At 42.8% G+C, this 23,684-nt stretch overlaps 1 protein-coding gene across 3 annotated transcripts; it reads left to right on the top strand.

The window, feature by feature from the left end:
• Positions 1-3,584: 3,584 nt before the first annotated feature.
• LOC101953786 (cyclin-dependent kinase inhibitor 1-like) lies at positions 3,585-21,751 on the top strand. Of its 3 annotated transcripts, none has more exons than XM_065570384.1 (3): positions 3,585-4,078; positions 10,421-10,863; positions 16,673-21,751. In XM_065570384.1, coding segments are annotated over exons 1-3 (513 nt in total). In that variant the 5' UTR covers positions 3,585-4,076; the 3' UTR covers positions 16,741-21,751. The 3 variants fall into 3 exon arrangements, with proteins under 3 accessions (XP_065426456.1, XP_065426464.1, XP_065426449.1); XM_065570392.1 differs by lacking the exon at positions 3,585-4,078 and adding an exon at positions 4,095-4,775; XM_065570377.1 differs by lacking the exon at positions 3,585-4,078 and having other exon boundaries at positions 5,377-10,863.
• Positions 21,752-23,684: the final 1,933 nt, after the last annotated feature.

Raw genomic sequence — 23,684 nt, 5'->3', positions numbered from 1 at the left:
TACTCAAAATATCATGTGGTACCAAGTCAAAGGCCTTACAGAAGTCTAAGTATATTACATCAACACTAATACCTTTATCGGCCAAACTTGTAATCTCATAAAAAAAAGATATCCAGTTAGTCTGACAGAATCTATTTTCCATAAACTCATGTTGATTGGTAGTAATTATGTTACCCTCTTTTAATTCTTTATTAATCAAGTCCCATATCAGCTGCTCCATTATCTTGCCTGAGGTTGATGGCAGACTGACATGCCTATAATTTCCCAGGCCATCTTATTTACCCTTTTTAAATATTGGGACAACATTACCTTTCTTCCAGGTTTCTGGAACGTCCCAGTGCTCCAAGACTTATTGGAAATCAACACTGACAATCCAGCATGTGCCTCAGCCAGCTCTTTTAAATTCTTGTGTGTAAGATACTTGGACCTGCTGATTTTAAAAGATCTAATTTTAGTAGCTGCTGTTTAACATCCTCCAGAGGTATTAGTAGAATGGAAAGAGTGTTACCACATGATATGACTACATCATCTGTTTTTCCCCCAAGTATAGAACACTTCTGCCTTTCTATAGATAAATCTACCATTTCCATCCAGTAATGGACCAATACAATTGCCAGGATTCTTTTTGTTTCTAATGTACTTAAAGAATGTCTTCTTATTGTCCTTAACTCTGCTGGCCACAGATTTCAATTTGAGTCCCTTTGCTTCCTTTATCAATTTTCTATAGTTCCTAACTTCTGATTTATATTCATTACTATCAATTTACCCTTTCTTCAATATGTTATAGGTTAAAAAAAATCACACCCCTAACCAACATAGTTATACAGTACAAAATCTGTATGTAGATAGGGCCTTAGTATTGCAGGGTGAGGGATAGACCCCTCAAAATTATGACAGTCCCAAAAAATTCAGAATAGATGGCACTGGGGAATAAGAAAGTTGTGAAACCAAAGCGGAACTTTGAGAATTCCTTGATATTTAAATGTGAATTACCTTTGTAATTTTGTTAAGCATAAGATGATGATTTGAAATAGATACAATATGACTCATAATGTTTGGCACTTACTGTGTGTCTAAGACAAGGCACATGATGACATGCAATTATGTGGGAAACTAAATTGCTAATTTGAGCTTCCATAAAAATCCAATAAGTTAGAACAGGCATTCCAAGTTTCCGAACAGTTCAAATTCTTGCAAAGCAAACAAAGATCTTATATAAAGAACATTGTTATTTCAATGGATAATTACTGTACCTAGATGGCAATACAAACAAACTCTGCTAATTAAATATATGACTTTATAGTTTGTGATTTGTCAAGAGGCCAATCTCAGGTCAAATTTAGTCCAACTTTTAGGTTTTTCTTTTCAAAAAAATATACAAGGAAAAAAAAATTCCACAAACTTTCTCAAAACCTAAAATCATATTTCCATGATTTTCTCAATTGCAATTACAACATAAAGCATCCACTCCTTTGCAGTGTTTGCACCTCAGACATTGCAACATTGTGGTGGTACATGAGAACCTGAAAGTGAAATTGGGTAAAAACTGAGAGCCAGATCATACACCCAAGATCTGTGTGTGGTTGAGTTCCAGATCTAGTCTGAACCCTCCTTTGCAGTCAACCACCTTCCTCCATGTCATCATCTCTATCCCTTCCTAGGACTTCATGGGATGCTCCACAGAGCTAGGATCCAGGCAGAAATAAGAATCAGAGCCTGAGGTGGGCAGGAGACACACGTCATACCACCTGCAACCCTTTGAAGATTCCCAGAAAAATGCTCCAGCCTGGCTTCTATGAAGATGGTGGGACAATCCAGCAGCCTGTTCTACAATAAAGAACAATGTGAGAGAATATCACTGACTTTTCCTCTGCCTCCATTCCTTCCCGTGGGTTTTACTGCAAGAGGGAAACAATCCAACCCTGAGTCACTCCAGGTTTACTTTTCAATGCAAAATATTGTATCAGGCTTTCCCCAGAAGAGTTTAAAGATGGGTTTGAAATGGGACATTTAAACTATTGTTTTGATATGCATTCCGGTGTGTGAATCCTTAGGGGGTAGAAAATAAAAGTATGGCAGAAACTTTTAGAGCTTTGGCAAGAACAAGGCTAATTATGATTACACCAAATCTACGGCAGCGAGTTTACTGGAGTGGCCTTTGTGTCCCATATCATTTCATTATCTCTCTCTCCATTCAAAACCTCTTTTATCCACTAATAAGGAGGATACTTGCATGGGACCACCTATGTCCCTTTAACCTGCCTTGCCTGACAATAAACAAAAGGAAGCTTCTGGTGCTCTGAGATTCTTCCCACTTTCCCAGCTCTTGAACACCAAGCTAAAGATTCATGAGAAGTAGAAAACAAAAGTAGCAGATTTTTGTCTGACGAGTGAGTGCCAAGAACTCCAGAGCTGTAATTCTTCGGTGAACACCAAGTTCCTTGTTGATGTGAGGCAAGCCACTTAACACTTTGACCCCGATAAATAGCCTGATCTGTAAAATGAGGATAATATTTACCTACCTACCTACTTCTCAGGGACATTGGGAGGTTAATATTTGTAAAGCACTTTGAAGAGAAATAGTTCTATCTAAGTGCTGTTATTAAAACACAGGGTACTATATTGCTGATTATGATTATATATAAATATATAGCTACATTTCATTGTGATTATCAAAGATCTATTCATTATTTTAATTATCAGTTTTCCCAAACTCAGATTTTTCTCCCTTTCTTTAAAATAAATGCAGGTTTTCCAATCTCTCCTTGATAAGTGCCATCAACAAACATAGACACCAAAACATAGGCACCAAAAGTGCCATCAATAAACACAGATGCCAAAATGGACATTTAGAGGGCAAAATAGGTCTTTGGGGTATGGATGTTATTTTCATATTTGTCGGTAAAGCACCTTGCACACTTTGGACAATCCAATGGTGTTGTTACTATTACATAGAGCTATATGTATTTAAATGAATTGGGGTAGAAAGATTTTTTTAAAGTGGGGAAACATGAAAATATGGTAAAATCTCAGTGGAAAAAACCTGGGATTATCCCTTTGAAAATGATAATGACAACTTTAAAAAAAATCACATTTTTATCTGAAATTCTTTATCTCCTGTTGTGACAAATAATTCCTAAGATTATTATACCTGAAAATCTAGAGAGAAAAAAGAATGTATCTTTTTTCAGTGTTTCTTTGTGAATTTGAAAGCTCTTTGAATACAGTCACTTTCCCTTGCTCCTCTGCAGACTCTGTTGTTTGTATGAATCTTTCATAAGCAATCAGGGAGGAAAAAACATTTTAAAAAACTAGGAAAATGTGATTGTGATACCCGCCTCCCCCCTTCTTCCACCTAAGCAAAGAAGATGGGCGGCAGGATTGGTGGCTGAAACAATTTATTTAATTGTAATTGACTCGATTTCAACTTGATGGTGTTCCCTTTCCCAAAAGGTAGTTGGCATCAAAAACATCCCAGCGAAAAACTGTCCCATCCTGAGTCACTCTCTGGGATTATTTTTTTCTCCACCTCCTGGGTTGATGTTCCTCCTCCTCTTTTCCCTCCGCAGCAGTGTGCTCACTGACTGCAAGTGTTTGGCTTAGGTTTGGCCTATTTGGCAACTACCAGCTCTTGGGGGGAAGCAGTCACGTTGCAGAGACACGTGCCAGTGCAGCGAGCGACTGGAAAGCAGCCCGGAATGTGAAAGTTAATCAGCCGAAGAGCAACAGCTTTACAAACTGCACATGAGGCAGGGAGGGCGGGGGGCGGTGGAGGGGGGAAAACACTATGAAGAAGAGAGCAGCAGTACACGACGGAATCTGTCCATTCTGCAGCCATCAGCACACAGCAGCAGGATAAATCCTCTCTCAGTCATTCCCTGCTGCTGGGCAGCCTTTGATAGGTGGTGAGGGAGGGAAACCAAACATCTGGATGTAAGCAAGACTCCTCTGTGAAGTTTGGAAGTGACAAGTGCCATCATTCTCCACATCGGGGCAGCTGCGCCCCAGATCCGTGCAGGAAAAGCAAGCAATCCCTTGTGAGAGAGGCAAAAGTGACAAGCAGCGAGAGCCCCTAAATGTAAGTGATCTTCACTTCGAAATTGACTAACGCAAAAGGTTTATAGAAGCGAATAACCAGAGAACTGCTGTTACCGTGCTTATAGCCCCAGGGTTCACTTGTTGAGTAGATTAATAATTTCTGCTGCTAATGATAATAATTCCCCATACAGCAGTGACTGCATCCTCTGATTATTTCAGTCTCAGTCTGAGTCCAAATTCCAATTCCCGGGACTGGGGAAAGGACCCTGCTTAACTAAACTTGAGAGACGCACATACAGACCCTAGTTTTACTTGTTTAACGACACTTGGAGCATCTGGTTTCTGTACATGATTGATCTGGTTTTCTCTCCCCTCCATCTTACGCTGTTTAAAGCCTTTCCGGTGTGCGTGTGTGCGCCGGTGGCTCTGACTCTGAAGGGATGGGCGGTCTGTTACACTGTCTGGGACTGGAGATGTCGCTGGAGTGAAGTCTAAGGCAACCATAGGGCCTGGATGGAGGAGGAGGCGGAGGGAAATGGGCGCTCAAATCTGGCCTCACGTGGAAAATTTGAATCTTCCCAGGGGAAAATCCGACCCTCTTTTCAGTTTTTGTTCCTTAAGGAAACACAAACACACCTGAATCACAAAAAACAAAACTAACCCCTCGTCACTCAGCAGGCAGTCCTCTCCCGGGTCTGACCCTTCCACCCCGCTGTGTGAGCAGGAGAGTGGGATGAGTAAGTATGTAACAGCGCTGCCCAGGACGAGATTGGATGGATTGCTTTGCAACTATACGTAATACGGGGCCACATGCTGATCGCTCGTGTGAGGTGTCACTCCAGAGGATCGCCACGGACTAGAGTGGAATTCCCTCATGGAATGACCCTGGAGTAACTGAGATCAGGATCTGTCCCACTAATTAATTGATTATTATTCCCTCCTGCCATCACCCATGCTGACAGGTCCCGTCCCTCCCTCCCCGCTCCCTCCTTTGCTACTAGGAGTGTCTTTCCCGTGAAATTATTCGTTACCTCTTAATGTGTCCAGTCTGATTTATGTTTGCGGGGGGTAACTGAAGTCTAACGGAAAGAATCAAAGTACATTTGCGATTTGTTTACAAATCGGGCGCGCCCGGTGATGTTCTAGGCTTGATGTCCTGGGAATATCCCCCCCACTGCAGCCTCCCGGGCAAAAGTGGCGCGTTTCGACACGGATCCCAGAGTGTTTGAACATTCCGCGTCAGGGTTGCCTGTCACTCCGGTGTTCGGGACGGTCCCAGCGAGCACGTAGCAAAGCACAAACGGTTGGTTTGTTTTTTAGTGGGGGAGAAGCAACCTCGGGGTTTATTGTTCCGATTGTTGTATAATTTAATAAATGTTTATTTGTTTTGGGGGGGGGGCTGGTTGTTGTTGTTGTTGTTTTGGTTTTGCTGTTTTGGTGTTGTTTTTCTTTTACAATTACTTCGCAAAATGTAGAATTGTAGCCCCGACAGTAATCGTAGCAGTGGTAGCGAGAGTAACTAGTTACAATCGCTTTGCATCTTCCCCGGTAGCATTTGGTGGGGAATTGGTTTTATTTATTTTGACTCCGAATCGCAGTTGTTTAACTTTTCGCAAGTGTATCGAAGGCGCTGGCGAAATACCGGTACACCCAGCGCGCTCCTTTTTTCCAGTGCTAACTCGTGGGGGGGCGATGGGGGGAGAGTCTTTGCAAAGTTGCTGACCAGACTCCTTATCATTTATATTTGTCCTTATCATTTGTCTTCTCCTTAATCACCCCATGTAAAGTCTGTAGCTGGGAGAGAAAGATATGGCTTGTTAGCTTAACAAAGGCAGGAAAGTTAATTGCCTTTTTGACTTCCCAGAGCAAATACAGAATATGTGTGTGTGCAATCAGGTGCGTATTTGTACTTGTCTGTGTGCAAGGAGCCAAAAGTCCAACAGGATATTACATTTGGTTCCCTCCAGCTATGGATTTTCCCCTGCTTGGGCAGGTGAGCTGGAAGAGGGTGCTACAAAAATCCGGATCCATCCCTATGATTCTCTTCCTTCTAAGGGGGCTGACTAGTTGCAAGGATATAGGTTACATTTCCCCTAAATTCTGCCTAAGATTTCACATAGATTTCCCATTCCCCTACATTCTGCAGCCATGCAGGGTCGTGTCAAATGCTCCTCCCTGAGAAAGTGCAGGCAAGGAACGGGGACGGTGTCTCATTCCTTTGACACAGAAGTAAAGGGTCCCTGGGGGCCGCAGCTCCAGGGGTGCTGGGGAAACCTGATGCCCCTGTTGATGGGAACCGTGTGAACAGCAGAGTGATTGCAACTGGAATACGTGATTCGTTCGTTCCCCAGCACTGGTGGCTGCGGGAGATCCGTTCAGCTGTTCTTGGAGAAGTCAAGCCGTTCCCTTACCTAGTGTCTGAGGATATGGAAAATAACTCACACCCAGCCCCCACCCTGCTGTCCTGAATCTGTGCAAGGGGTGAGCCATGCAAGGACGGACTGTGGTGCACATGCCTTTGCGAAGGAGGCAGATAAGGGACAGGCATTAGGCAAAAACTAGGGAGAAAGGAGAAGAGGTCAGAGTAATTTGAAATTAGTGAAGGTGGTTATGCCTTTGTATTCCTCTGGAAAAGGTAAAAAGAGGCAGCCACCCACTGTAATAATAATAATTTACTTAGCTCTTATAGAGCACTTTTCATCATCAGTTCTCAAAGCCCTTTTCAAAGGAGGTTAGTATATTTATCCCATTTTACAGATGGGGAAACTGAGACACAGAGCAAAGTCAGGAATAGAACCCAAGACTCTTGAGGTCCAATTCAGTGTTCTATGCAGTAGACCACACTACCTAATAGGCATATTGCGTATCTGAAAAAATCAGACTTTCCAACTAGAATTTTAAATGAAACACACACACATCATTATTATACTGAGGGAACAGTTCTCCGTAAGGATGAGAATTTAATATTCCATCCAAACTTTTTTTCCCCCAAAAAATTATTTCAGTGTTTTGACCATTGATAAGAGCTGGTTGAACTATTTTGAAATTCAAAATTTTGACAAAATGTTCCATCAAAATTTTGAGGCAAAAAGAAAAATGTTTATAGAAATATGAATTAAATGTTGACCCATTCTAGTTGACATATAACCAGAGGGAAATTAGAAATGGCCACCAGTAATGCAGAGCCCTGTTCTTCAACACTTACTTATTCAGGTTGACGTCAATGGAGCTACTTGTGTGAGTGAAGACACTGCATGAATGAGGGTTGATGCATAGATTTTTAAGGCCAGAAGGGACCACTGTGATCATCTAGTCCCACATTCAGTATAACGCAGGCAATTGGACTTCCCTGAATTAATTCCTGTCTGAACTTGAACATAACTTTTAGACAAACATCCACACTTGATTGAAAAATTTCCAGTGATGAGAGGACAGGCCCACTGGTTGTAAGTACAACTCACAAAAATCAGTGGTCACGAGAGACTGAACTGTACTGACCACAAAGATCAAGGTGCTAAATATGTTGTATGTAGAAAGTATTTCAGATTATTTTGTTTTTGCAGGTTTGTAACACACAGGGTTTTACATGCAGAATTAACATGTGGAACTCATTGCCACAACATACCTCTGGTATCCAAGGCTTAGCAGGTTTCTAAAGAAACGTTAGGGGTGAAATCCTAGTTCTATTCAAATCAATGATAAAGTTCCCATTGACGTCAGTAGGGCTAGGATTCCACTCTAGATATTTATATGAACAATGAAAACATCTACAGCAATCAAATATGCCACAAGTTTGGCAATGGTATGACCCCTCATGATTCAAAGTATGAATGAAGGCAGTAGGAAGAAACTTTCCCTAGGGAAAGGTTATTCTAGAATTACCCACTTCTTCCGAAGCAGCTGGTGTTGGCTGCTCTGGGTAAGTCTACACAGCCCGCAGCAGCAAGTCTCAAAGCCTGGGTCTGCAGGCGCAGGCTCCCAAGGCTCGTGCTATGGCACTCCCAGGGTATGTCTACACTGTGGCCGCTCCAATTACAATCTTGTCCGAGATCCTAAGTACGCATTCAGGTGGCTAGACCCTCTTGTCGCCCATACCACCATGGCTACACTGTTATTTTTACCATGCTAGCTCCATCAAAGCTAGCACACGTACATCTACCCAACCTGACATTACCCCTCAGAGATAGGATATTGGGCTGACTAGATCGCTACTCCCATGTGGTATAGCTACTCCTGTGTTCCTCTAATCATAGACGTGGGCGAGACAGATTCTTCTCTAATTAATGTTATTTAAGAGATTCAAAAATGCTATTACCAAAGGTCAAAAAATGTTTTTGAGAAATGCCATATTTTGTCTTTGCGAAGTATAGCACAAAGCCAACTTACAGTTCAGATGAGAAAAGTTTCTAATGCAAAAGATTATTTCCTGCAGTGCACTCATTACCTGTCCTTTCCTAATGTTGATGGATCACCTTTGAGTAAACTTAGTTTAAACGGCTGGAAGTTTGGCACCAGACGGAAAAGGGACAGAGCAGCAGTGTGATGGTTATTAGCTATAATGAAAAGCAGCACTGCTAGGTAAAGTGGAATTGCCTTTTGAGATTTCGGACACCACCCAGAGGTTTATTTATGTTGCTGTATTTGCAGCTGCTTCTCCTTTACGGGCACTGAGGGCTCAGTGATAGCTCACAAAAGAAAAAATAAATGAAAACCATAATTTTTAGAGACAATATTTTGTTTATATACTAGATATTTTCACACACAGAGGCACCATGGGCTAGTAGTGGACTGAGAAGGTGGGAGTCTGGAACTATTTTGTCCTCTGGCTCTGCACTGATTGTGTGCCCAGCTTTGGACAAATCACTTACCCTCTCTCAGTGTCCTACTCTGTATATCCTCCAGATTTCAGAGCGGCAGCAGCTAGATCCACTCCGTGGCTAGCCGCTAATGCATCCCTAAGGCCGCATTAGCCTCTGTGCTGCCTCTGCCTCCATCTCCATGGGAGAACAGTGATCCATGTAGAGAAAGCAATTGGATATCTTTCTAAAAGGTATGCTCTAGGCTCAACCAGAAGTTATGGATTTGATACAGGAATTACTGGGTGAGGTTCTATGGCCTGTGTAATGCAAGAGGCCATCAGAGTAGATGACCATAATGCTCCCTTCTGGCCTTAAAATCTATGAACCCCCACGAACATCTCCCCTGAGTTTTGCTCTGTCCCAACCCCCCAACACACCACATAGGCAGCCCTTGAACCGAATTCCTGAGCAGCTTCCACAAATCATATCTCTCCTCTCCCGCACAGTAGGGACTGCTGTGTGGCGAGCCCCCTGCACTCACCAACACTGAGATAGGATTTGCCCTTAGAGAGACAAAGACGGTGTTTTGCTTTTATTTTTATCTAAAGATAGAAAACAGCCTTCCCCTCTCCCCACTTTATTCTAGAAAGGAGAACAAAAAATTGCAGGAAAAGGGTTATATTTTTGAGTTTCTTTCAGCTAATAGTTTGGCTAATGCAGAGAGTGAATCAGAACAGTAGCCCCGTTAAAATAAAATAACTGGCTTTGTCACTTCTCTCCATCCTAAGATTTCTTTTTTTTTTATCCCCTCTACTTATAATGGGATGTTTTTATCCCCTCCTCTCCAGTGTGCATTCTGTTCTCCCTCTGTATTGTTGTCCACTCTGTTGTTGTTGTTGTTATGTATTATTATTACTATTACCTAGCAGCCCCAGTCATGGGCCAGAACCCCATTGTGTTAGGTGTACAAACACAGAACAAAAAGACAGTCCCTGACCCCAAAAGCTTGGGGTCAACTTTCCATTGTTCCTCAGGAACCTTGTGTTTACTGCTAGTAAAGCTGTGCTTTTACCTCAGAGTAAGTAACACACTTGAACTATACTGAGGTAGAAACACAGTGAAGACAAGACATTTTAGTTTTACCATGAAGTAAACTGGTGAGGTCAACCCCAGGAAGTTTAAAACTAAAGCGCCTGGTTTTCACTGTCTTTACCTCAGGATAGCTCACTGTTGTTAGTTACCCTGAAGTAAAAAATGCATCTTTTTAGCAGTGAAGACAAAGCCTCAGTCTCCATGATGAACAAGCCAACCCCTCACTAGCTCTACATGAAGCCCCCCACAAAAAAGAGAGGGAGAAGCCCTCCTCCCCCTCGACAGCAAATACAACATCGGCTGAGGCTCCAGTCAACATAGTCCACTGAAGTCAATGAGAGTTTTCCATGAAGATTGGAGATTGGCAGAAGTTTTCCCAAACAGTTTCCCAACTTTTCCTGGAAGAGGATCAGAAATACCCTAACACTTGCTACATCCCCCGTAGAGCATGTGATGCCTGATGTGTCTGATGATCTTTCTATCTCTGGCAGGGAATCGTTGCTCTGTACGCTCGTTGGTGAGCGGCGGATTGGAGAGCAAATGGAGTGGAGGCCAGTGAAGGCAAACCGTGTACGAAGGAACCTCTTTGGCCCCGTGGACCATGAGCAGCTGCAGCAGGACTTCCAGCATATGCTGCGCAGCAGCATGGAGGGAGCCCAGCAGAAGTGGAACTTTGACTTCTTACGAGACATACCGGCAGAGGGGCTCCTGCAGTGGGAAGAACTACAGAGCCATGATGTCCCAGCCTTTTACCACAGTTGTGTGGTGGGTGAGGCTCGCAAGCCTTTGAAGCCCTTGAACCAGGGTATAGTCAAGGAGGTCAAGGCTCACCACTTTGCCACAGTGACACTGACTGAGCACCCCAAAGTTGCCAAGAAAATGTCAGGCAAGAAGAGCCAAGCAGGGAAGAAACGAAGACAGACATCCTTGACAGGTGTGTGAGATTTGTATTCTATGCTGCTCAGTGGGTCAGAACTAGCCCTAAGAGCTTCACAGGAATTTAATCCTGATAGGCCTGTAACTAGCCTCGTCTTAGACAAAAAACACTTCAAATAAATCAGATGACATTCCTGATGCACACAGGTTAAGGGAGCTTATCACGTGCAGTTTACATATGAGACAATTAGGCTGATTTTCAAAAGGGCTGTGCACCTGCAGTTTCCATAGGCATCCATGGGATTTGTGAATGCTCAGAAGTCTGAAAACCAAGCCAAATAAGGGTATGGTTGCTTTGTTAAACTTAGGCCTGGTCTACATTATACAATTAGATTGACCTAGCTACAGTGCTCAGGGCTGTGTAAACTTTTGCATCCTGAACACCATAGTTAGGTGGAGCTAAGCTCCGGAGTAGACATGGTCAGATCAATTGTTCCATCAACCGAGCTACCATTTCTCAGAAAGGCGGATTAACTACACTGATGGAAAACCCCTCTTCTATCTGTGAAGGAAGCACCTACACTATGGTGCTAGAATGGCACAGCAGATGTGGCCTTAGTGTAAGTGTGAGAGACTAGGCAACTAAAGGGAAGGGGGCGATGAAGAATAGTTAAGATGACTTGTCCAAGGGCAGCCTGGATCTCAAATTGGATTGTCCAGCAAGACAGCATGACTTTCTCCAATTCTTTTCATAGATCTGTGTAGTTAGCCATGTGTGCTCTTCCCAAAGTGCTGTCTGAGACACAGTGGGCCAAGCAGAGCCAGGGGAGGAGGAACAGGAACCAGAGAAGGTTGCCAGTTTTCATGCTAACTTCAGTTTGGATTGGATACTGAGTGAATGCATCCAGGAATTGTAAGAGCAGACCAGTCTTAAACTTGGCAGGAAGGGAGAAAGGGCCAGCTTTTGAAGTGCTCAGCACCCATAACTAGAGACAGCTTTTCAAAGGAGCTCAGATCACATTTAGGATATGTTTCTACACTGGGTTCGAGCTAGACTGCTAAATAGCAATGTGGACATTTTTGCATGGGTAGTGGCTTGGGTTGCCCACCCAAGTCCAAGACCACTCAGCTCTCTGTGTCTGAGCTTGGGCAACTAACCCAAGCCACCAGCCGTGCCACAACGTCAACACTACTATTTTCAGCATGTTAGCTTGATCAGATCTAGTGCAAATCTCTCTGCCTGCGCTGAGAATCGCACCTCCCAGCCGCAGTGTAGACATACCCTTTGGCACCGACACCAGGGCAAAATTTTCAAAAGTACTCAGCACCCAGCCACGTCTAGGATGACACTTATCGCCAGGCTGTAAAAAAAGTGCTCAGCACCCAGCATGCTACGCAGCATGCTGAAAATCTCACCACTTATTTTTATAGATAAATGGCAGCTGAGATCTTTTAAAAATCTGCCCTAATTGTGAGTGAGCACGTTTGAATATCTTATCCTGATTATATTTCATTTATTCACACAGGGATTTTGGTAGTCCTGGACTCCTGAACAACAGGATTCTTTCTAGCCTATATGGAGAGGGGAAGTGGGAGCCTAATGAGAAGTACCAGCCTGAAATTGTCAAAAAGGATAATTAAACTAAGACATTAGGAAACTTCTTTTGAATAGTGATGCAGATCAGACAATAGACTAATTTGCCAGGAGAGGCTATGGCATAAGCTGGGTGCAAGCAAACAATATGTGTTTTAATACAGCCAAATGTAAATGTATATGTCTAGGAACAAAGAATACAGGCCATATTTACAGGGTGGGGAACTGTATCTTGGGAAACAGCGACTCTGAAAAAGATTTAGGGGGTCATGGTAAATATTTAGCTGAACATGACACCAGGGCTAATGTGATGCTTGGATCCATAAACAGGGGAATCTCGAGTAGCAATAGAAAGGTTGTTTTACCTCTCTATTTGGCACTGGTGTGACCATTGCTGGAATACTGCGTCCAGTTGTATCCACAATTCAAAAAGGATGTTGATAAATTGAAGAGGGTTCGAAGAACAGCCACAAGGTTGATAAAAGTATTAGAAAACATGCCTTGTAGTGATAGACTTGAGGAACAAAACCTATTTAGCTTAACAAAGAGAAGGTTAAGGGGTGACTTGATTACAGTCTATAAGTACCTACTTGGGGAACAAATTCTGATAATGGGATCTTCAATCTAGCACAGACAAATCTAACATGATCCAATGGCTGGATTTTGAAGCTAGACAAATTTGGATTGGAAATAAGACGTACATTTTTTGACAGTGAGATTAATTAACCATTGGAACTACTTACCAAGGGCCGTGGTGGATTCTCCAACATTTGCAATTTTTAAATCAAGATTGGAATTTTTTTCTAAAAATATATGCTCTATGAATTATTTTGGGGAAGTTCAATAGTCAGACTAGATGATTACAGTGGTTCCTTCTGGCCTTGGAATCTATGAGTCACCATCATTAGAGAGGTTCAAGAATGGACTACAGCTTAGTGATGAGAGGACAATCCTACACTAGAGCACAGGACAGAGATGCTTAATGAATGCACTTTTCATCTCCAAAGCACTTTGCAGGCATTAACTAATTAACAGTATAATATAACTGTAGGAGTACAGAAGCGTTATTCAGGCTTCAGTGTTGTGACAGTTGGAGGGTATCACCATTCAGTTGTAAATCTCTGTCTAGCAGTGTAAGAGCAAATTATGCAAATATTTCCAAGGGATATTTTCTTCCATTCTGTTTGCCCGGGTAAACAAACATTTCAACAGGGGATGTGGAAACCAAAACACTAAGTTGCACAGCTTAACACTTTCCCATATTTGTTTTTACAAGAGAAAACTTGTTGGTAGAAATTGGTCCCCCAAGAATTCTGGACGCAGTGAAACTGATCTATCAGGTCAATCATGTATATTCTGCCTATTTTGGTGGAACTTTGAGCTCGTTCAATTTCTCTCTCTCTCTCTCTCTCTCTCTCTCTCTCTCTCTCTCTCTCTCTCTCTCTCTCTCTTTCTCTCACAAGCACCCATTTATCCTCCATATCACCATCTCAACAGTACATCAAAATCTCCCATCAACTCAGAAGATCTGTACTCTGCTCCCTCTGGAACAAGACGTGACTAATCCATGTGACAGCTGGATTAGTCATCCGGAGTGATGCCTACCCCCAGGGACCAAACCCACTCTCTGTGCCACACTCCCCAACCTCTGTCATCCCAGAGAGTGTGGACTAAACTTTAGACGGGTTCTGAACACAGGTATCTGCTATCTCATTTAATCAAGCAGAACTCAGTAATGCTTTGCATTAAGTTCCTGCAATGGTGCATTTAATTGACACTATTAACCAGCAGTGGTCTAGTTAAATAAATATCAATGTCTTCAAAACCAACATGGGTTCTGTGGACACTGGAGCCACTAGAGTGGGAGGAGCTGAAGCTTTCTCACTGTATCTGATTCCTTGGGCAGGGAGAATTAATTAACCGATAAAAATGCAGTTTTGCCATATTCCCAGCTCATTTGACACATGCATACCATCAGATCCAGCCTCTGTTCTGATTCCATGAGAGTGCTTCACAGCTGCAGATTTACAATACAGCTAGGCTTTATTCTGGCCTTTTCCAGGAACTGAAGTGAGCTGTCTTTTTTGTAAGCCGGATTTCAAGATGCATCAGTGGCCAGAGCTAGAGAAGGAGCCAAGGGAAGGAAAGACATTTTCCATGCAGAACCAGCCTCCCACTTTCACATGCCAGCTCTCATCCTTTTGTTTTCAGAGCACTGTGGAGTTGATTTTAGTCATGTCTACACTACGGGTCCTGCAGCAGCACTGCAGTTATGCCACAGGAGTGCCATAGTGTAGGTGCTTTCTACAGTGATGGAAAGGGGTAAGCCACCTCCCTTGAGTGGCAGTAGCTAGGTTGTTGCAAGAACTTTTCTGCTGACTCAGCTGTGTCTACACAGGGAGTGAGGTTAGGTCCATCTACTGGACTAGTGGTTTCAAGATAGTGGGTAAAATTTTCAAAAGTGACTAGTCTACACTACAAAGTTAGGTTGAGCTAGCTACATCACTCAGGGGTGTGAAAATTCACCCCCCCCCCCGAAAGATGAATTTAAGCCGACCTAAGCCCCGGTGTCGTCACCACGAGGTTAATGAAGAATTCTTCCATCGACCTAGCTACCGCTTCCCGAGGAGGTGAATTTATTACAGCAATGGAAGAACCCCTTTACTACAGCAGTGCAACTGTGCTGCTGTAGCATTTCTAGTATAGACATCCCCTTAGGCACTTAGAGCCCAGATCTTCAAAGGCATTAGGTCCCTAACTTCCATTGAAATCAATGTGAGTTGGGCACTTAAATTCCATTTGAGGATCTGGTCCTAAGAAGCCTTAGTCCCACTGACTTCCATCAAGACTTTGGCTCCTACATGCACAAGTCCCTTTTGAAATTGGAACTTGGGCTCCTAAATTACTTAGATGCCTTTGAAAATTTTACCCTTGCTAAAATTCACCATTGATGAAAGTGAGGATAACACTTATGAATTTGTCACTTATGAATTTGACCCACCAAGTATAATCCACGATATATCTCTCCTCCCCAGTACAAACTGGAGGACAGTGTATATATAAAGTCTCATGACTAGAAGAATTAACAGTTATGAGGATTATACTTTGTGAGAACTCAGATATCCCACTTATTATTGTTACTCCTCTCCCCTTCCTCCCCACCAAGAACTTCTTGTGACATTTGCAGGCCTTTTCTTCCTCATAAATTAGCTGCTCAGACTCCCAACAATATGTGGTATTAATTTGGGTCATCACTATACATATTAGCCTCATCATAAATCAACCAACAGAACGTAATGAAATTGGATGCAGGATTGTCTTTGCAGAACTTGGCTGTGAAAACCTATAGAATTCCAGGGAGTATCCTCTGCCAGTAGTATTCTCTGTAGAAATGAATACAACCGTAAGCTGCTAGGACTCCATGAATATTTACTACGTACATTGCCATTTTGGTTATGTGAGAAAGTGAAGTTAAAACATCATGAGGGCCAAATCCTCTGCTGGTTTAAATTGGAATAGCTCTATTAAAGCCAATGGAGCCAGTTTACACCAGCTGAGGATGCGGATCCCTGCCTGTAAATGTGAGTAAACTTTCAATTTAATTTCAGCTACATTTGTCCTGTTAACTACCTGAAAAATGTCTTTGTTTCTGTATTAGAAAAAAAATCACTGCTTAGTGTTTCCACAAATTATGGAAAGCCGGTCATGGTTCTGTTGTTAGGTTGAGTTTTGCACTTGAAGCAGGAATTAAATCACTTTGCTATGGATGAAAAATACAGAATATTTTCCCCATAATTACAGCCCTTACTCTCTGAGTACAGAATGAATAATAATTCAGTGTTATTGCAAGGTTATTTGCAGTCTTCCTAGAGTTCTTATTTGATGTAATAAGTAGAACGTTATTAGTAAAGTTCAGCATAATTATAATTCTTCTGATGTTATTCTAAACTGCAGATCTTTTTTAAGGTGGCAAAAGAGCACTGAAAAACAACTGTTTCTGACCAGAAAACACTACTGTACTGGATCTAAAAGTCAGAGAGTAAAATGTCACATTGCTCAGCTTATATAAGAGAGTCCAACGTCCTTTGATCTATGCTGAATAAAAGCCAGCACATTTCCTTTGTTTGTTTGGTATTACACAGCTTTATATGGAACATACTAAAGGTATTAGTTTTGTTCCCTCATGGGCCTTAGAGAAGCCTACCTGACATTTCTTTAAAACATCATTCACCACTTCAGCAGTTTCTAATTCTGTTTGTTTGCTATTCTACAGATTACCACTCAGCTAAGAAGCAAGTCAAAACTAACACTCAAGCTGCTGCAAAGAATTTGGCTTTCTGAAACGAAACACAGGATTGATCTGCACTAGAGATGTTATAAAGAGCTGCCAAGTTTATTTGACATTTAGAAATTGTGTGTGCAGGCTACAAATGCTTGAGGGCATCACATGGATTGATATATTCATGAAAGTACTGATGGAGAGTCTTATAAACACAACAAAACTCACATTGGAATGAGGTTAAACTGGAAGCCCCTTTGCTAAGGGTCACTGGCCTTAAAGGTGTTGGTAAGCAAATTTGGAAATGTTACAGGAATTGGCTAATAGCAGCAACTTACCCATGTGCATTTAAAAGAATACTGCATATGAGAAAGCAGCGAACATAAGGTTAAACAGCTGTACAAATGTACTGCAAAGTCTGAACAAGTCAAAATATGATCAGGACCATATGATGTTTCCGATGTTGTATTTTTTACATCTTTAATGTACAGCTTGTTCCCTATTTCTAAGGGTGATGGCTTATCCAATCAATAAGCTTCACCAGCTAAACTCTACAGATCTGATTTTTTTTTTAAAAAAGTTCCCAACCCAGCCTGATTTTTAAGGTGCAAAATTGTGATTACACTTTTGTACCCACAACTATTTGCGGACATAAATGGTGGTATTTATGTGGCAAATTCTCTGCTGCTGTCAATGGACACAGCTGTAGTTACTTCAGCTGAGTTTTGCCCATTTCCAGGGGCAGCGAATTTGGTCCTATGTGTCTGTCTACTTGATAGTGTTCAAAAATCACAGTATTAACATGTGACTGTTGTAAATGTATGTCTGCAAATTTGCACCCATGAAAGCAGGGATCTTATGTTAAAATCATTTCCTATATCTGCTGGGACACATATAGCCTTCATTTTCACCTGTGCAACTCCATTGAGGCCAATGTGTGTGTGAAAATGAGAGCAATATTTGCCCTGTTGGGCATAGTGTTTTGTAATGCAGGTTACTATGGAGACATGGGGCTAGAGTCACAAAAATCCTCAGCATCATCACGCCTAACTTTTAGGTCCCTAGAAACTCCCTAGGGTTCACAAAGCCTGAGTTCAGGGCCTAGGCTCCCTGTACAGTGAATGGAGGGCGATGGGCGCCTCAGAGTCGGATTCACAAAAGCCAGCAGGCTAGGCAGCTCCTCACCCAGGCTAGCCATTGGGAGATGCCAAAATTAGGGGGGGAGAGAGTGCTAAGCCTGATCCCTGTCAGTGAGATGGGTGTTGAAGTCTGGGCTGCAGGGAGGTACCTCATTTGGCTTGCGATTCTCAGGTGCAAACCCTCTCTTAGGGTTATCTACACTGCTTTAGCAAGATGTTGGTAGTTAAGGGGGAAGACCACCCACATAACGTTGAGCCCAGTGGTTTGGGCACTCAGAGGTGGTAGGTCCCAGTTCAAAACTCTTCCACCCCCCCACCCCACCCCATTAGTGAAGGTGGGGCTAGAACTGGGGGCTCCCACATCCCAGGTATAAGCACCCTAACCACTGGGCTAAAACATTGGAAGGAGGGCCTCCTCTTTGCCCACCTCCAGCCATTTTGTGTATGCTCATGTGTAGGGGCCCAATCCGGTAGGCAAGCTCTGAAGATGTTTACCAGATTGTGCCCTGGGGGAAAGTTAGGCAGAGGAACTCCTGTCTTTCCTCGGTTCATGCATCACTCTAGCGTTAAGTATCTGGACGCCTGGTGTGGGGCTGCAGTGTGCATGTTCATAGGTGCCCAGGGAATATTTACTGCTAAAAGTTAGGTGCTGAGTGAGTTTAGGCACCTCCAGGATTTGGTGGCAGCTGGGACTGGGATGGGATTTGTGAATCCTATTGTTGCCTGATTCTGGGATTTAGGCACCTAAAGTGGCAGTTAAGCTCCTAAGTCCTTTTGTGAATTGAGCCCATTGTTTTTTTATTTTTATTTTTTAAGCCCCCATCATGGTGTTTCCATTACTATTTAGGATTTTTGAACAAGGAGAGAAAAGGTTTAATAGCACTCGCTCATCCATCCCTCTTGGCATTGCATGGATTATTATTTCTAGGCGTTTTTATACCACAGACACTTCCTTTCTATTTCCCTTCTCCACTCCACCCACCAATTTGGATAATTGGGTTTTATGGCTCTTGGCACCCAGTGTGTAAAATGTAAAGAGAAACCTACAAAATATACATGCTACATTATTCTTGTTCATATGGACTTGAGTAAGCTGCTGTGTTTCACAAACAAGTTTGGAAAGACCGCTGTGATTTGGGCATTTTAGAAATTACACAATGATTGAGAACTGCTTTTTGCCTAAAATCTAAATATGTACAGTAGATTTTGTCTGGGTATATATATACATATTTGTTTATGCTGTACACATGGGATGCAGTTTATACATGTTTACACAGATATTACATGCAACACCAAGACAGGATAATTATTTTTCCATAGGAGCAGTGATGTTTAGATGTAAACAACAGTTCATTAAAGCTACCAAAATGTACCCAATTTTAATGAGAAAAGGCAGTGAATTAAGCCTGTTCCTTTATTTGCTGAGCTACGGGCTCTCAGCATGTTGCAGGCAGAGGTGCTGAAACTAGGAGTACGGGGGTGCTGCTGCCCCCTGGCTTGAAGTGGATTCCATCATATACAGGGTTTACAGTTTGGTTCAATGGCTCTCAGCACTGCTACTATACAAATTGTTCCAGCACCCCTGGTTGCAGGGTCTATATTTTCAATTCCAGGCAAGTGAGAGAGTCAGGAGAAATTATTTCTCTTTTTAGTCTTTGACTTGGGAACTATGGAAACAAAGGGCCCAATCCTGCTCCTACTGAAATCAATGGGAGTTTTGCGCAATGGAACCAGGATGAGACTCCAAATGGAGACTATTGTGAGTTAACTCAGTGTGTGTGTGTTTGTGTGCTCAGCAATGCTGTTACAATAGAGATGGCATGCTGGGAAATAGTATGTTTTCTTACTTTTGGTGATGACTAAGACAAATCTATTTTTTTAAGTGTGTGATTTTCTCTGATTTGAAAAAAATTGCACAACCTTCTGTTTTCTGTGTGTTTGTGTGTTTTTAAAATCAGACCGACGACACTGTGTACCTTCTTGTTTTGTAGTGATGTGCTAAGCAGCCTTATTTTCTGATCAGTATGACAGGAGCCGCACACAAAAAAGCCTATACATCTGTAATGCGCAAGGTTACCATGATGTTGCCTTGTTTTCTTATAGGGGAAAAGGGATACCTCTTTTTACAGAGGAAAATTATGATAGCTTGTCAGGGATTGAGCTTGTCAAGGTGTGAGACTGCAGGTTAGAATTTAGCCCATCCAAATTTCTAACTTCTCTGCCAGTTCTGATTGTGAATATTAGCTCAGAATGTTATAGTTAATAAAAAAAATCTGCTGGCAAGATGCAGGGATATTTTGTGGCTCTCTATATATTTTTAAAGTTTCTTAATTACACAGTATTGTAAATGAGAGTACAGTGTACAGAAAGAAAAAGTTTTCTTTTCTTACTGCTCCACTCCATGGTGGGTGCAGTTAGGATGTCCTGCTACTAAGTAATATAGGACCAGATGCTCAGCTAGTGTGAATTCTTGTAGATCACTGAACTGCGATGGAGCTGTGCCAATTTATACCAGCTGAGGACCTGGCCAGAGGTATTTTGCACTAGTGCTTTGTGTTTCTACAGACCAAAAGTTGATGACAAGCAGCTAATCAACTGCACACATAAGCTGCCTCCTCTCTCTGTACACAAATTTGTATGGGTACTGCAATAGCAGCCCTACAGCTATTAGCCCTACTGCTGAGAATGACAACAGGCCTCTGATTGGTTGCTGAGGTGTGTCATGTATGGGATAGAGAACAGACCATTCAAAATCTTCTTTTATTCAATAGTTAACATTCTGATGGAGAAGTATTTTAACAAGGAAACATGGAGTCAACATCTTTTTTTCCCTTTTATCCTGTAAATTGCACTTTCCTATCAAACACAATTTAGAATTTTCTTTACAGAGACATTTCAGTAGTAATACCTAATAATAATACCTAGTACGTAGCAAAAAATAAAATAATTAAATGGGCCCAAAACATTCCCAGTCTTTAAAAGTATGGAAAAGGAGGCAGACCCACTTGAAGTTAAGCAGTATACTGTAGCTTTAGTATATGTTTAGTTCCATTTAAGTATACAGTGCTCTGAGTGAACTAAATATAATACAGTAATGAAGCTGTTCGAGGCATATTTGCTGACCATTGGCTGACACAGACCAACAATCAAATCCCCACGTAGCACTTTTTCATGATGAGACGCAAGGTGCTGTGTTCTGGAACTGACATAAATTGGGCATTAAAGAGGTGGTAGCAGCACTGTTTCAAGCTAGCTTAACTGTACTTCTGATTACACAGCAGAGGGGGAACTGCATCAGGAATCCATGATATTTAATTGTTTTAACCTCCACCTGTTAATAAATAGACAGCTAATCCCTCTGAGCTCCCTCTCTCAGGTATAGATCATTTCATTCAAGTCCTTTGGCAGCAATTGAGGAACTGGGGCCACGTCAGCAAGATAGCCAGGAAAAGTGACACTAGATGCTTTCCGTTATTTTCAGGATAGTACAAATAGAGCTTTCTTCTACAACTTCTCTGCAGACTATCATAGGGACCCTTCTGTAGGTCAGTATTGTTTTTCTGGAGAACCTATGGATGAGTTACGGTAGACACCTATACTCCACCATTAGCTTTTGGATCTTTATTAATGGGTCGGTGGAGGGACTTATTTATTCCAAAGCTTGTGAACTGCTGTGAGAAAAGTGGATTTTCTCCATTCAAATGGCAAATCTAATGGGTCAACAAAGTTCATTCTGAAATTCAGAGGGTTTATGTTATACAAGGTACTTTCTTTCAGGTATTAATTTTTCTTTGCTTGGAATGTTGTAATACTGTAGGTTCAATGGATTTCAATGTAAGAATTGTTGACGTGTGAAGTGTTTGGTTGTCAACTGTGGATATTTGCAATATCATAAATAAAAACTGGTTCATTACTTGTGTTTTTTTACAGCAAACGAGACTGAGTTGTCCTCTTTTCACACACTTTTTTTCGTTTCTTCACAACTCCAATTTGGATTCCATCCACTTTTCCCCCAATACTGTTCTGCTTTCACAGTGCATCACTGACACGAACAAAATATCAGCACGGCATTTGGGGTAATTTAAACTCGGCTAATCTAGAATCCAGAAAAATGGACTTTGTTTCTCCAGCGGGTCTTTCCATATTTTCCCACTGAAACATTACAGACATAGGTGCCGAGTGGCTATGGCTAGAGGGGGTTTAGTCCCTCCCCCCCTCAATCTATCTCTGCCTTGCCACCCCACCACTGCATGTATGCCCAGCTTGGCCAGTGACAGCCCATGTCCAGCAGTACCAGGGCCAGGAAGGGGACAGGGAATCATAGAGTAAGGGCCCCACCTGTACATGGGCATGTGCATCACATGACACCGTGAGAGGCTCCTCCAAATCAGCTAGAGTCCATGGGCCAGAGAGGGAAGCCAGGCCCAGCCTCACAGGACAGGTGCCGCTGCTGCAGGGAGAGTGTAGGGCGGGCTAGCTCTCCAAGCCCTCCCCGCCTCAACTCCTCACTGGGCTGGGATAGAGACAGCAAGCTCCCACACAGTACGCACTGGAGAGTGGGAACTGACACACACATGCAGCAGTCTGTTGCCTGCACATAGGCTGGGGACTCAGCCCCGCCGCTCCTCCCCTCCCCCAAAAAAGAATAGCCGCTATGGGATGGGTGACCAGATGTCCTGATTTTATAGGGACAGTCCCGATATTTGGAGCTTATTCTTATATAGGCTCCTATTATCCCCCACCCCCGTCCCGATTTTTCACACTTGCTATCTGGTCACCCTACATGGGTGCAAATAGTGAATCAAAAGTGAATCCGAAGCCCATTTTTCTTTCCTCCTCTTCGCAGATATGTTTTTGCTGAGGAACCGCTGCCTCTCTAATGGTGTCAGCAATCCTCAGGGCCGGCTCTACTATTTTTGCTGCCCCAAGCAGCGCGCCGAATTGCCGCCGCAAATGGTGGGGGCAGTCTGTGTGCCGTTAGGGCGGCACGCGCATTTCCGCAGCGGCGGCAATTCGGCGGCAACTTCTGTCTTCAGCCGGAAGACAGAAGCCGCCAAATTGCCGCCGCGGGCAGCTTAACATAGAAGCTGCCGCCGAATTGCCGCCACCACAGAAACGCGCATGCAGCCCCAACGGCACACGGACTGCCCCCGCCGTCCGCGGCGGCAATTCAGCGCGCTGCTTGGGGTGGCAAAAACACACGGACTGCTGCCCCTTGCACATTGCCGCCCCAAGCACCTGCTTGGAATACTGGTGCCTGGAGCCAGCCCTGGCAATCCTCCAGTTACCCCTGGCATGAAACACTACCATCAGGTGTTAAATTAAAATTAATTCAAATTTACAAAGGCAGAGAGCTAGCCCCCGGGTCCTGCACAGATTCCAACAGTGGTAGTTATATCTCACCTCACTAAATCTTCCCTGCGGTTTCATTTGGCTGTGACATTTTTCACTTCCTGCCATATGCTGCTGCAGAGAGCTGTAGTGACATATTAAGCATCTGCCATGTTTCACCCTAGAAGTGGCTACACTTCAATACCAAATGAAGTGATTCACATTTTATATTATATGCACATGCATGCTTATTTGTTATTACTATATTGCCTATAGGTCAGTGGGAGCTACTGGGCAGACAGCACTTTTGAAAATCAGGCAGGTACCTAAATATGGTTTAGGAGCCTAACTTTAGGCTTCTGCTTTTGAAAATCTTGGCCCAAACCATTCTTCCTCTCACAAAGTAGTGTGGGTAAATAGCAGAGCCAAGTGTATTACCTTTGATGGCAGTCACCTGCACTCTGCCCATTAAAACATCTCCTCTGAGCAGTTTCAACCAGCTGCCAATGTGAAAAAAAAGAAGACTCGCACACATA

The sequence above is a fragment of the Chrysemys picta genome, chromosome 1 (genome assembly GCF_011386835.1).
Source record: "Chrysemys picta bellii isolate R12L10 chromosome 1, ASM1138683v2, whole genome shotgun sequence".
NCBI lineage: Eukaryota > Metazoa > Chordata > Testudines > Emydidae > Chrysemys > Chrysemys picta.
The sequence above is the reverse complement of the archived record's forward strand: the minus strand, read 5'-3'. Positions and strand labels throughout refer to the sequence as shown.

Bases quoted from the DNA above. Each gene is read 5' to 3' on its own strand.
- LOC101953786 (XM_065570377.1), top strand. From the start codon at position 10,383: ATGCCTGATGTGTCTGATGATCTTTCTATCTCTGGCAGGGAATCGTTG. The intron at 10,864-16,672 runs GTGTGTGAGATT...GCTATTCTACAG, and splicing joins AAGACAGACATCCTTGACAG to ATTACCACTCAGCTAAGAAG.